At 39.5% G+C, this 15,010-nt stretch overlaps 1 protein-coding gene across 9 annotated transcripts in view; it reads right to left on the minus strand.

Moving 5' to 3' along the window:
• BBS9 (Bardet-Biedl syndrome 9) overlaps positions 1 to 15,010 on the minus strand; it is a 488,279-nt gene that overhangs the window by 76,242 nt on the left and 397,027 nt on the right. For all 9 annotated transcript variants that reach the window (XM_075586677.1, XM_075586680.1, XM_075586683.1 and 6 more), the window contains one exon: positions 4,283 to 4,465. In XM_075586677.1, the coding sequence (XP_075442792.1) occupies positions 4,283 to 4,465 (183 nt within the window). The remainder of the gene's footprint in view (positions 1 to 4,282; positions 4,466 to 15,010) is intronic.

Raw genomic sequence — 15,010 nt, forward strand, 5'->3', positions numbered from 1 at the left:
CCTATCTATCAAGACAACAAAGGGGCCACTACCCTAAGCTACCTTATTACATAACGGTATACTTACATATTTACAGGTGAGACTCCCTCCTCTGGCTCTCTGGGTGGAGTCCTAATTCCCTCCTATTTAAAACTACTAGTGAGATAAACGGTCACCATGCCAACAGGGGGAGTGGTTTGGATTCTGCAAAGTCATTCTATAGTAGGTGACAGGATATGCATCTTCCAGAAGGTGGGTGGAGCTAAAACTATACTTTGTGTCCGATACTAATTGACAGGTTGAACAGCTTCTGGAACGTGGGTGTGGCTTAGCTTCTTGCAACAAATATGGGAAAAGGGCACAATACTTTGCAACAACCCATTACAGTTAACCCTTTCAGGGTCTAAACTCCTTAACTGCCCATAGTAATCCCAAAGGGGGGTGGGGGGATGGGTTACATTCAGAACATGTAAAAATGTCAGCCCCACAACGTTGAGGCAAAATTGTGTGGAACCCTGATGCTCCAATTTCATGGGATTTTTGCTTGTGAAGAGGTTATCATTGGAATGGAACAGGAGGCCCTCTCATTCACATTGTCAGTAATCACATGCCCCCCACCAGACTTACACATAAACTAACAGGCGACGATTCACAAAGCAGTGATAAGAGGTTGTAGCACGATACTGCCTGCTCTGCTATTCCAAAGCAGTGATAACAGTGCAGTATCGCACTATAATGGCTTTTTATCACGCATAAACAGTCAGTGAAAAAAAGTCGTCCAATTGGCCAAAAAATGGCATACCCGCCGTTTATTGCCAGTAACTGCTATTCACAAACAGTGATAACTTTGTCGTACTGTAAAAGCTCGTCATCTTTTTTCACCAGCTAAAGGCTGGCGCAAAAGAGATGGAGACATGCATAAAAGCATGTTTTCCCCCCCTGCACAGCATTAATACCAAAGGCCGGCGGGGGTCTCCGGGTGGTCCCCGCGGGTGTCCGGGAACTTTTGGTGGTGTTTTCAATTGCTTAATTCTGTTACTTTTTTGTTGTTTGCTTTTTAATAATGGTGTTTACTTGGTGTTTTCTTTAATTTATTGATTTTTTGGGTGTTTAAATTGTTAATTTTGGTGTTTATTTGGTATTTGCTTAATTGATTGCTAATTGATTGCTAATTGTAATTTTGTGGTGTTTACTTGTTTATTGTTGTTTATTTGGTGATTGTTTTGATTGCATGGGATATTGTTGGTGGACCATTGACTGCCATAGTTTAAATCATGCCCATATTATATGGGCATGATGTACCCACTGTGCCAATCAATTGGTTTATTGGCATTTGTAATGTGTTTATTTTTCTATGTAATGTATTTTATTTTGGGCCTTTTTTTTTTTAGCTTCACCATTTATTGCTATAGTGTTAAATCATGCCCATATGGGGCCCCGAGGCCGAAATCAATGCGGTTCATCTCAGGAGACCCCCTGCTCCCGCGCACTATTAATACAAGTTACATTAAAGCAGCTTCATTACCATAACAGATAGCCGCTACGGTAATGATTATTTTTTTTTATTGTTATTGGGGTTTTGATACTAGTGTACATGAGCAGGGGGTCTCCTGAGATGAACTGCATTGGTTTCAGCCTTGGGGACCCCCTACTTCCCGAGATGCAGGCCCCATTATGGGGTGCCGGTACCCCCCTGCAGGATTTCAATCCCACGGTCACGTGATGCAGGAGATTAAAAAGCATAGAGGATACCGGCACACCATACCGGGGCCTGTATCTCGGGAAGTAGGGGATCCCCGAGACTGAAACCAATGCGGTTCAGCTCAGGAGACTCCCTGCTCATGTACACAATTAATAAAATCTATATTTTTACTGCACAATCTCCTGTAACAGCCGTGCATGGAGATGGAGCATCTCCATGCAGTTCTTACAGGCTGCATTTTTTTCAATCAGCTATCACGCTATAGAATTTATAGCACGATACAAAAAACAAGTCAGACGATAGTGCATTTTTTTTTAATCGGCCTTAAAAAAATAGCCTTCACTTCTTAGTGAAACGCGCTTTTGGCTTCATGTCTTATAGCGCAATAAAAAAATATGCAGAGTCGGGCACAAATGCACTGATTTTGCACAGTCGGGCGCAAATGCACTGATTTTATCACTGCTTTGTGAATCGGCCCCACAAAGAGACAGCTTAGTGCCTCAAATAGAAAAAAAAAATGTATGCAATTCCGGATCTAAAATCGGATGATAAATAAAGAAGATATAGGAAAAAGAAGATTCTCTATAAATATGGATATTTTCGTTCAAATATCAGCCTAAGCATCATGTGCATCGAAAGTGACAAACACCGTAGCTTATCATTTGAAGACGTCATCGCTGACTTTGCTCTCCAAAAATCACGAAATAAAATGTTTTAATATTAAAATGAATGTGATGTGCAAACGCTGTTCATTTTAGTTTTACACCGTTTTCTTTATATAGAACAATGCTAGTATAACGCTTTCATTCATTTCAGTTTCAGGTTCATACTTTCAATGGTCCCTTCAGTCAGAATAATACATGTATTTCTAATTTTGGGGCTTCAAACTCGTCTTTGCTAGGGCCTCAGAAGGTCAAAGTCTGTCCCTTCATGGCCTTGGAACCGTAGCAGTCAGTTTTGTCTCTCAACGGGTCACAATCCCACTTGTGATATAGATTTTAAAAGGCAGGGTTAGATAGCAGGCAAAATACATAAATAAATTAAACAACTTATTAACGCAATTAGTTTCCCTAAAACGTTTCATTAACCCTTAAAGTAAAAATAGCTGTTTGGGAAAAATGAACATACTTTTTTTTTCTCCAGGTCCTAAATTTCATTTTTTATCACACACTTACAGCTCTTTATCTTTACCGTATTTGGCTAATGATGTCACACTACTTACTTTAAAAACATAGAACAAAAGGAAAAATAAATGATTTTGTCTTGATTGTGGGATCAACAAACGTCTAATCACCAGAAGAGATTATGTAAATGCAGTATATAAACAAAATCCACACCTTAAAACGTGTGAAATAAATATGTGTATTCTATTTAACACTTATAATCTGATTTAAATAAAAGGTGTTACTCACTTTCATTTAACTCATTTAATATGGTTCTAGGTAGGAGTGCCCTTTTAAAGCAGAAGTCCAAACTGACACTTTTTCTTACATTTCCGCCCCCCCCCCCTTTAATATGTGCATAAATACAATCCACACAATGATTAGTATTTAGCTAAATTGGCAATCGATCGGTGAAGATTTGGCTCAGGGGTTCACTAATGGCTGTCAGTGCAGTAGAAGAGGACCAAAGATGCAAAGTTCTGTGGGGAAGATCATGTGACCAGGCAGTCACTAGATACAATTGGTGCACTGCTAGAGAGAGGGCAGGGCTCAAAAGGGGTGTGCCAGAGCCTGTTTATGAAGAGGAAGGGGATGTAACTTTGTAAATGGTTGCTATAGAAACAAAAAATGCTAGTTACATTATAATACATTAAAAATGTATTCAGAGATGTTTAAAAAAAATGCTACAAGTATTTTCTCATAGGACAGAACTGATTTATTAAAAACAACACACATGTAGGATATTGCTTGGTCTGCAGCTTTACGTCCAAGATCCACAAAGGTTAATTAAGATACAGTACACCGCTAGTCTTAATGTTACATTAAGTGTATCGTCAAAGGAAAAGAACACATGCTTTCTCCCATTAACTATAACAACTGTAGTGATAATGACATGTAAATGGAATGCAAAAGAGACACTATCATAACATTGCATATTTACTAATGTCCGTTAAGCATAAAGCAGGGACCTAAAATCACATTATTTAAGTCATTTTAAATGTGCTGTTACTTCCATCCAGGCCCTGAAATAGGCCTTTAGCAAGGTCTGGTTGGCTGTAATTCCATAGTTAGACCTGATTTAAAAAACAGCATTATTTCCTGCCATTATTTCCATTTCCCCTCTCTCCACTTCAGCAAGAGACCAATCTTGATTTCTGGATTCGAGTAATGCGAAGACGTACCTAACTTCATGTTATTGAAAGATAATTCAATTGGTTATGATCTTAAGCTTGTGCCAATTAGATGTATTTCAGATTTTGATTTTTCATATAATTAGCTATAAGGATACCATGTCAAGGAACATGACGCCCATTAATGTTTTAGGTTTCGGCACGTTATGTTCCATGACTTACCAGAGCTTTGCGGATTTAGGTCTATTTGATAAAAATAGATGCAAAATTAGGACCAACAGCTACATTATATGTGAAATTCCTCTTACCAACTCTTGTCCATCCTGTAGCAATGGTAAGAACGTTGATTCCAGAATGCCGATCTGGTCTTTATTAAGTTTCTGCCACAATCCAATCAACATAATCATTAGGTGGGTAGCACTCCTCAGCTTTGTAAATGCTAGAAACAGATTGCGCTGGAGTTCCTCTGCAGCATCTGCTAAACCAATAACCTGTAATATGAAAATATGTGAGAAGAGGATTAGGATCTCCGGCAATCATTTGCATTTGGGGTAAAGGCCATATTTAAACAGCAGTCTACTGTACATTGAACTATTTTGTATATAAAAAGCTCTTTATGTATACAGTGTGGTACATACAATCACTTATCAAAGACTCGCATACATAATCTGTTTGATTTTAAGCAAAAAATAGCAAACTTATCTAGATTTAACCTTTTAAATGAATTATGAATAAACAACTAACAACACACCAAAATATTTATATTTAACCAAACATGAGACATTTACTATGCTGGGTGGGATGACACAGCTTTTCACCATCCACATTGTTGTTCTGTGTGATGTGATATTTGCTTTTCATTGTTTGTACTAAATTATTGCTGATTGCATTTGAAATCCACTTTATTTCTAATCAAACTGATCAACTCTGCCTATTTATGAGACTTTCAAAAAGTCTGACAACTTTTTCTTGATGTAAACTAATCTTAAAACATTCACATGTATTAGCATGACACACCATACAAATAATAATAAGATGTGTGCCAATTACAAGGACATTAATAATACTATACCAACAACTAACATACGCCACCATTTATTTTAGGTAAAACTTTTTTTTTTTTTTAAATAATTCACTTTTTTAATTAGTTTTAAAAAATTCATTATTTGTACAAAATCTTAAAAGATGTGATAGCATTATGGTGGTGTTTATATCCATTGGGTGGATAGTGTCCAGTCCGTGGATTCAAAAACACTCTCTTTTGAGGAGTTGTTCCGTATTGCCCTTACGGGGAGGCTTGGTGACATGTTCAATGGGCATACACCGAAGAGAGGACAAAGGATGCCCAAGGGTGAGAAGGTGCTTAAAGACTGGCTGGTCAGATTGTCCTGACGGTATTGCTAGCCGGATGCTTGATCTTTGGTTTGCCATCCGTTCTTTTAGTTGTCGCTTACATACATAATAGAGGTCCCATGGGCATTATATAAACAACATAGGTGGTGATGTAGGACATCCCTGAAGTAATCTGGTAAATCCGACCCAAATGGGGTTCTGTAAACGTTTTTCAAATTATTAGACAATTGCATGTGACGCACCAATGACGTGTTTCAAAAGTCACGGGTGCGTCATATGCAATTGTTGAAAAAGAAGGGTCATTTATTGGTCCAGAATGCAGACAAAAGCCCCACGTTTCGGTCCCCCATGGGACCCCAACATCGGGCTTTTGTCTTAATTCTGGACCAATAAATTACTCTTCTTTTTCAACAATTGTTTTATGCTGGCATACTAGAACACTCTGGTGATTTATCTTGACATATACCTCTCCCTTTACCGTTCACCATGAACGCCACACCATAGACATATCACACGGTGTATGTGTTGCGTGCTGTACACAATACTGTAATTGTGAAGTGCTTTCAGGCCCATTGGGAGAAAAGCGCAATATGAAATAAAAAAATTATTATATAAACAAGGTATAGGTATATAATCACACATATATTGGCTACAGTTCAATATAATGTGATTAAAGGGTTACGAGGGATCTCAGTAGCCAAGTACTATAAGTAGTCAAATTGGTTATTAATGATAGTGTTAGTAGTAGTATTAGTTGTCCCAAGTGGGTTAGGAAAGATACCAATTAAGTTTGCCATAGTGTAGACATGTAAGGTACAGTATACGGTGCTTATCCAGTGTATGCACTTGAACAATCCCTGAAGAAGTGGGAGGAGACCCACGAAATGCATAGGGTGTGTGTGTTACATTCTGAAGCAACAATCCTTATTCTTCTGTACCTTGTAATATAAGCTCAAATGCCTTTTTCTTATTTAGGTACACCATTCTATTCCTAAGGGGGCTTTGTTTTAAAACTGTGATATGCATTAGACAGATTTTTATAATATTTTCTAAACTTTCATTCAGCTCTCTTTTCCTTTTTGCAGTATCAGAAATCAAGTCTCCTCCCAGAACTGCTCTACAGCGTCCCAAAATGAATTGTAATGTATATCATTATTTATTCGCATTTGCCACACACCATCCTTAGAAAGCTTAAAAAAAAATGATAATCTGCCATTGAGGTAGGGACTCTCCAGTTTCTATGGGTTCCAACGTCTGCTTTTAGGCCTATACAGATCCATACTGGCACATGATCTGGCTTTTTAAAAAAATTTTTTACCAATCTATTACTATACAAAATGCTTAAATATATACTAAGAGGTACTGTAGTCTATTCTAAGCCCTCCATGCATCTACTCAATGTAGATGTTTTTTCATGCACGGTATGTTACAACCACAGGGGGATTTCTTCCTGGCTTTTATTGTATTATAGTACAATATCCAGGTTGTCCACAAAAACCACACATGTAGGATATTGCTTGAACTGCAGCTTTAAGAGTTGAATAAAAAAATTAAATAAAAACAAACACTATTACCTAATACTACAGAACTGATTTGTGTGTGTGTTTATATATATATATATATATATATATATATAATTATACAGGTAAACCCCGTTATAACGCGGTCCTCGGGGTCCACTCCGAGACCACCGCGTTAGTAACGGGGTCGCGCAAAAACAAAATGTCCACCGCATCATCACCCTCCCCCCCCCCGCAGCACCCTTCACCCCGCGGGGCAGGAGATGGGAGCGGGGATGTCCCTCCGGTCCCCGCTTCCCCCTGTCACCGTGTGACAGCCCGCGGGGCAGGTGATGGGAGCAGAGATGTCCCTCCGGTCCCCGCTTCCCGTCACCGCGTGACAGCCCGCGGGGCAGGAGATGGGAGCGGGGATGTCCCTCCGGTCCCCGCTTCCCCGTCACCGCGTGACAGCCCGCGAGGCAAGAGATGGGAGCAGGGATGTCCCTCCGGTCCCCGCTTCCCCCTGTCAGCGGGTGACAGCCCGCAGGGCAGGAGATGGGAGCGGGGATGTCCCTCCGGTCCCCGCTTACCTCTGACCCCTCCACGTGCCCGGTGCTCCGCTGCCTGCATGGAGGTGGTAGCGGGGGGTTTCTTCTCCCCACCGCTGTCCCCGGCGCTCCCGCTGCCTGCGCGGGAGGAGGGGGGGGGGAGCGGGTGGTGGTGCTGGTCGCGGCCTTTCCTCTGTTCCGACCTCCCCCGTCTGTGTAGAGTGAGAGAGTGTGTGTGTGTATGTATATATGGGAGAGAAACTGTGTGTGTATATGGGTGTGTGTGTGTGTGTGTGTGTGGGTGTGTGTGTGTGTGTGTGTGTGTGTGTGTGTGTGTGTGTGTGTGTGTGTGTGTGTGTGTGTGTGTATATGGGGGTATGTGTGTATATGGGTGAGTGTGTGTGTATATGGGTGTGTATATGTATATGTGTGTGTGTGTGTGTGTGTGTGTATATGGGTGTGGGTGTGTGTGTATATGGATGTGTGTGTGTGAGTGAGAGTGTGTGCAGTGAGCAGTGTGTGCAGTGAGCAGTGTGTGCAGTGAGAGTGTGTGGAGTGAGCAGTGAGCAGTGTGCAGTGAGAGTGTGTGCAGTGTGCACAGTGAGCAGTGTGTGCAGTGAGCAGTGTGTGCAGTGAGCAGTGTGTGCAGGGAGTGTGTGCAGTGTGCTGTGTGCAGTGTGTGCAGTAAGAGTGTGTGCACTAAGAGTGTGTGCAGTGAGTGTGTGCAGTGTGCAGTGTGCTGTGTGTGCAGTGAGTGTGTGCAGTGAGTGTGTGCAGTGTGCTGTGTGCTGTGTGCAGTGTGCAGTGTGAGTAGTGTGTGCAGTGAGAGTGTGTGCTGTGACCAGTGTGTGCAGTGAGAGTGTGTGCAGTGTGCAATGTGCAGTGTGCTGTGTGTGCATTGAGTGTGTGCAGTGTGCTGTGTGCAGTGTGTGCAGTGAGCAGTGTGTGCACTGTGCAGTGTGTGCAGTGAGAGTGTGTGCAGTGTGCACTGTGCAGTGTGTGCAGTGAGTGTGTGCAGTGTGCACTTTGCAGTGAGCAGTGTGTGCAGTGAGCAGTGTGTGCAGTGAGCAGTGTGTGCAGTGTGCAGTGTGTGCAGTGTGTGCAGTGTGTGCAGTGAGCAGTGTGTGCAGTGAGCAGTGTGTGCTGTTTGTGCAGTGAGAGTGTGTGCACTGTGCACTGTGTGCAGTGAGAGTGTGTGCAGTGTGTGCAGTGTGCAACGGGAGCCACGTGAAAACCGCGTTATAACCAATTTCGCGGTATAACGGGGCGCGTTATAACGGGGTTTACCTGTATATAATTGAAATATTACTGTATGGTTTTTGTCAATTTTTTTACCCACCATAATCTTAATAAGTATATATACATATATATATATATATATATATATATATATATATATATATATATATATATATATATATATATATATATATATAAATATATATATATCATATACATGAGAACAATAGGCACTCCGTCAGATAAATGAAAATGATGGGTGCAAATCCTGTAGAAAGTAACTTAGGCAATACGATGTCACATCAGCTTGAGAAAGGTCCCGTTTGCAGGACCGAAACGTTGGTTATGATGTCTTTGTAATACAAACTTTTTTGACTATCCATTGGAGTGCTGCCTTTTGATATTCGTCTCACACACGGTATCGTATTGCCTATATATATATATATATATATTTTTATATATATATATATATATATATATATATATATATATATCTAATATGTGATTTCCTTAAAGATGAATTTGTGATGAAATTGAAATAATCTTCTTGCTTAAACAGCAAAACGCGAAATATTTATATATATATATATATATATATATATATATATAATATAAATATATAATATAAATATATAAAAATAAATATTTCGCGTTTTGCTGTTTAAGCAAGAAGATTATTTCAATTTCATCCCAAATTCATCTTTAAGGAAATCACACATTAGTCTTTTAGAAAGTCAAACAAGAATTGTACACTTCCCCATGACAAACATACTGTAGCGAATACATTTTGGACTACTATTATTTGCATCACAATTATCTGTTCCTTGCTGGATTGCCAATGTTGTACTTCCTTATCGTAGACATGCCTGCATTAGTTGTTTAATGCAGCAATAGGAAACTATAAAGCAAGTTCTATAAGAGAAGAAAGCTAACGTGTGATATTTTATATGCTGTTTTGCATGTTTACTAGATTTGAGTAGAATCAGGTGTGGGAAATCAGAACCTAACATTACAAAATCCCAATACAATACAAAACCCTTAACCTTTATTAGAACTGAAACTAGATTAGAAGGCCAAGTGCCCATCTCTTGGCGTCACCATGTCTTTTAAAATAATTTTAAGTTCTTCAGTTATATTTTATATTCCTAATTACTGTATTTTCATGGGTTTATACTTAACTTATACTTATTTTATTCAGTTTCCATGCTCTATTATATTATTTTAGCATTTCCCTGCTTATTTCGAGCTTTTCCATCATTTGGTAAAAATCCCAAACCAAACAATTTGTGTTTTGGAAAAAAACAGAACCAAAACGTGGAAAATATTTAGAACCAAAAACACGTCCAAAACCAAAACACCAGTGATCGTGCCGACCCTTCATTTTTATACCCAGAATAGAGAGATGTGAGAAGCTGTTCCAGTTCGCTTGTGCAAATTTATAAAGATATTTGTAATGCAACAACATTTTTAGGAAATTCACAAAATCTTGCTTTGCCTTTGTAGGATTTTCAAACGCTGTCAATAGCTTTGCCAAATTTGCTGCAAGGTGGGCAGATATTGTAAAAGACACCAAAAACATGCCACTGGGTGTACTTGTATGTAATTATGCTGTTAGAATTTTTACAGGTTGCCAACTTAAAGGTAGACAGTTGGTACTATATTCCATATAGTACTACTTCATTGTCTACCAATATAAAGTGACCAAGTTGGTGGCTCTGATGCTATAAGACTGCTCTGGCACTAATTGCACAAACTTTGACAAGAGAAAGTAAGAAATGGTTGTAGAATCTGTTTAATTTCATATGTACAATAGATACCCCCTAGCACTGAAGTGGTTAATTTGTCTACACCAAGATCAACAGTGCTCTATAGAGAGAAACAAATCTATATATTAAAAAGGTAACCATAAGCTTTTGTCCCTACTTGCACATTTATCCGCTGTCAGCCAAAAGCATTACTGTAAAAGAGTATAACCGTGAAGGTGTTTCTGAAGATGAGCAGAATGGAGATTTGCAGGTTTACTTTATCAGTTCTTACAGGAGTCAACCAAGGCTCTCACATTTAGTTTCTACATTCCGAAGTCTTTGCAGAGATAACATATCACCATGCCACAAAGGCCCCTGTAAAGTGTATTCACAAGGCAGCTTCAAACTAAATACTTTTGATCCAGGCAAGAATAGGTTCATCTGATATATACCTGGCTGTGCCTGAATGCACTGCTTTGTTCCAAGAAAATTGTCTGCATAATATGTCCATGTTTTGTAAGTAATATAATGGCGCCAGTATGACAGCGCAGCACAAAATGTCATAGTATAAACACATTTTTGTTACTATGTTTTTCATTCCTATTAGTACAGGATCTGTTCTATTGAAATTCCAGAAACTGAATGAACGCAGGTAATTTTCTGATAAAACACTACAGTAAAAGATTCAAGGCATTCTGACAAGACATAGCCCCCTTATGAGCACATTTAAATAGTTAATATTTACCCAAGGTGGTGCTTAAAACACACACACACACACACATATATACATATTAAAAAATTTTTAAGCACTTTCTTGGGTAATTGACCAATAATGTTATGTTATACTAACATATCTTATACTATATTAGTGAAAGCACTGTATGCCTGTCTGGATGTCCGGTGTCCCTAGGGGAAATCTCATTGGTCCCTTGGGCCGCCCGCCCCCGCACACCTCTCATTGGCCTGAGGTGGAGTGACGGGCCAAACATACACACACACACACACACACACACACACACACTAGGGGGGGGGGTGTTACATACATTTTTCAGCGGGGCGCAAACTGTGGGGCGCGCCCCTTTGGGGGGGCGCACGATTATGTAGGGGGGGGCGCAAGCAGCTTGCAGGGAAACCTGGGGAAGCTCCGTGCTGCTGCTTCTATGTCTGTGTCTTGCAGAGGGGGCGGGGCTTCTCTCTGCACACAGACAAGCCCCTCCTTCTCTTCCTGTCTGCTTCCCGTTTTCAGCAGCATGGGGGGTTGGGGGATCGGAGCATGTCGCCCCCCCAGGTGAAATTGTGGACTGATTAAGTGTGTGTGTGTGTTGGTGGTGGTGGTGGGGGGGGAGTGATTGAGTGTGTGTGTGGGGGGATTGAGTGTGTGTGTGTGCGGGGGGGGATTGTGTGTGTGTGTGTGGGGGGGGATTGTGTGTGTGTCTGTGGGGGGGGGATAGCATACCAGCCATCATGTGAAAGATTGTTTCAGGGAAATATGTAGAGATATGCAAATGTCTTTAAATCAGCTTTGCACATTTTATTGTTTTTTTTTTTTAAATATAACTTTTTCATAAAAATGTTCATGAAAGTTCACATTGCTCATCATTTTGGCCACATTCCCCCACACTCTTGCCAGTGTTTCCCAAGTGTATAGCACAAATTGCACTATACGGCAGCAAAAAGGTCAATGTGACTTGCACGCTGACTTAATACATGGCAATTTGTTTTTGCTAAATTGTTCGCAAAAGAAACATACAGTAACATTTGACCTGGTTCGCAAACTTTTGCAAAAGCTTCACACATCTCGATGTATTTGGAGGCATCTAAGGCTTCCATTGAATTGAAATGAGGGGTAGGGAGTCATACAGTATAACGATACATTTTCAGCAAAAAAATCACCAAATCATCTTGATACATTTGAAGGACTGGCCAGGAGGGTGAGTAGGATAAGGTTTTAGTTTTCGGTCAGCAAGTTGATTAGGAGAAATGAAACAAAAAAGATTCGGACACTGAGTTAAATCACTTATCTTTACCTTTTCAGGACAAATGGGATATGCTAGATAACAGTATAGTAGAAAATAAGCTTTCTGTCTCTAACATGGTCAATTATATTTTTACTGTAAGTGACTAATCACTTTAATGCACTTTTTTTTTTATCTTTGTTAGAGGTGCCTTTGTAATCTTGAGAGGAGACAGCTTATCTAAGTCTTCTCTGCTTTTTTTTTTTGCGTTAACATTAAAGACATTTTAAACAGCGATCATTACATTTTTAAATTGTATTTACATATAAATACAAATTCAGTGCTGTACAGCATCAAACAGACAAGGTTTATTTTTATTTTAAGTATATAAATAACAATTAATTAACCTAGCTCTAATTATCAATAAGACAACTTGTCCATGAATGTGTAGCCCTGAAAATCAAAGATTGAATTTGGGGAAACTTGCTTTCAAGATCTGTGCCGTACAGAGTTTTTATTTTTCTATACGTTTTTAGTTTCTATATGAAAATGCATTTATAGGCAATATTTCTTTTGGTGAAGGAACCCTATGTGAAATTCTGAGGAACCCCAACCCTCTCTAATACTGTGTCTGAGATAAGATACATTGTAAATTCTTCTGTATTTGGTACAATTGTCAAATGACCTGAAAATGACAGGGAACCCTTTACGGATCTCCGGGGAACCCAAGGGTTCCTAGGAACCCCTGTTGAAAAACATTGGTCTAACTGTTGATGAATCCCTGCACCATGTATTCCATGTCATTTGCTATCCTTATGCTTCAATCTGCACAGAGAAAAGAGGAAACAAAACAATTATATAGACAACAGCATGGGATGCATGACATGTATACGGTGCTTAAGGGAACCTCTGTACTCTATGCAGTTGTGGAAAGGATGCAATATAAAATTGGTAGTGTACGTACCTGCTGAAAGGGTCTACCTTACGTGTTTGTAGGCTTAACAAGTTTTGGCCAAAAGATTGAATTAAATGATCCATACTTATGAGAATAAAAAAACATATACTGTAGAAAAAAAACTAATAGTTTGCCATATTGGATGTGTAATGGGACGTCTTTGTTTACGGTTGTATATTTGAGGTCACTTTCCCACTAGCACTCTAGTTGGAACAATTCAATATATAATGCTGTGGGATTGTGGTTTGAGCTTGCTAAAATATGTATGTTTAATTCTATTGGTTCCGTTCCCCCAGAAATAAAATCTTTGAAAACAAACTCAAAACGATAGCTTTTATAGCAGATCCTCAGCTTTTTGAGTATTCACATAGCAATCTACGTGAAAGCAGAGTGTAGAGTGTTCACATGGCAGGCTGTTTATTCTCACTTGCTTCACCCCACCAGGCACAAAGCTGTTTTCCATGAAGCCCTCAAAGAGCCTCATCAAAGAAGAAGTCTTATACTGTATGCAGTCTCTCTGATACGGTTATTTGAAGTCCAGTGAAGTCACAAAGTGGAAGGAGCTTAGCAGAAATGTTAATTTCTGTTTTGGAAGTGTTCTCCCAAGGGGCGGTGCACTACGTACCAAATGAAGGAAATGCTGCATTTTAAGAGGAAGAACGCTGACAGATGCTGGATCGCTATATAAAATGACTTTATTCAGCAAGCTGCAACATTTAAACTAACAGGGATCGCAAGAAGAACCTCTGACGCAATTCGTGCATCCAACATGGCATTTCAGCCATTCAACCCTTTTTAGGCACGTCTTACACTTCACCATCACAAAATACTTATTGTTGAATCAATCCTATTATTACTAACACATAATTATTTCCTATTCAACAAACATTATTTACAACAATGCAGCACTGCCATTGGCACGTCCTTTGCACCTTCTTATGCAAATGTATTTATGGGTTATTGGGAACAAACACATATTTACAGTGAAAACAAATCTACGTAAGTACCAGCACTCACTGTCTAATAGCTAAATGATGAAAACAGTTGTAATGCAGAATAAACATTTAATAATAAAACGAACCAGAAATAAATCAAATGTGTTTGCAGAAACCAGTATCACAAATGGGCATGTCACAAAGTGAGGGGGGGGGGGGAAGGAAAAGGGGAAAAAACCTGAAACACAAGGAATATACCCAAAAAACGGAGAACGGAAAGTATGCTAGGGGGGCGACGTTTCGAGGGACTACCTCTTCATCTGGACCATTCCCCCTGGTCCAAAAGATCCCAGAGGTACTTCCCTAAGCCTCCCTTCCCCTATAACTGGTCAAATCAGACACCCCTGAAAACAGATAGCAAACATACAGTGGAATAAGGGTCCCATTTTGTTCCGTGCACCCTGCAATTGCATAAATTTAACACTATCAGAGTGCTGTCTATCGTCCCCTTTTACCCTTATATTTTCAGTGATACCAATAAATATAGGCACAATATTATTTTCTATCATAGATTTATTGATGACCTTATTTTAATTTGAGAAGGTGGCACTGATTTATTGAAAACATTCATGGAGACTCTGAATAATAATTAATTTAATTTACATTTTACATATACTGCTCACATACAACACATCACATATTTAGCTGTGTTGTTGTTCGTTGATATGGAAAATTCTGTTCAGAGTTATATCTTCCGAAAAGAGAATTCAAGAAACGCATTTCTAAAAACAAATAGTAGTCACCCGA

The sequence above is a fragment of the Ascaphus truei genome, chromosome 2 (assembly GCF_040206685.1).
Source record: "Ascaphus truei isolate aAscTru1 chromosome 2, aAscTru1.hap1, whole genome shotgun sequence".
Taxonomy (NCBI): Eukaryota; Metazoa; Chordata; class Amphibia; order Anura; family Ascaphidae; genus Ascaphus; species Ascaphus truei.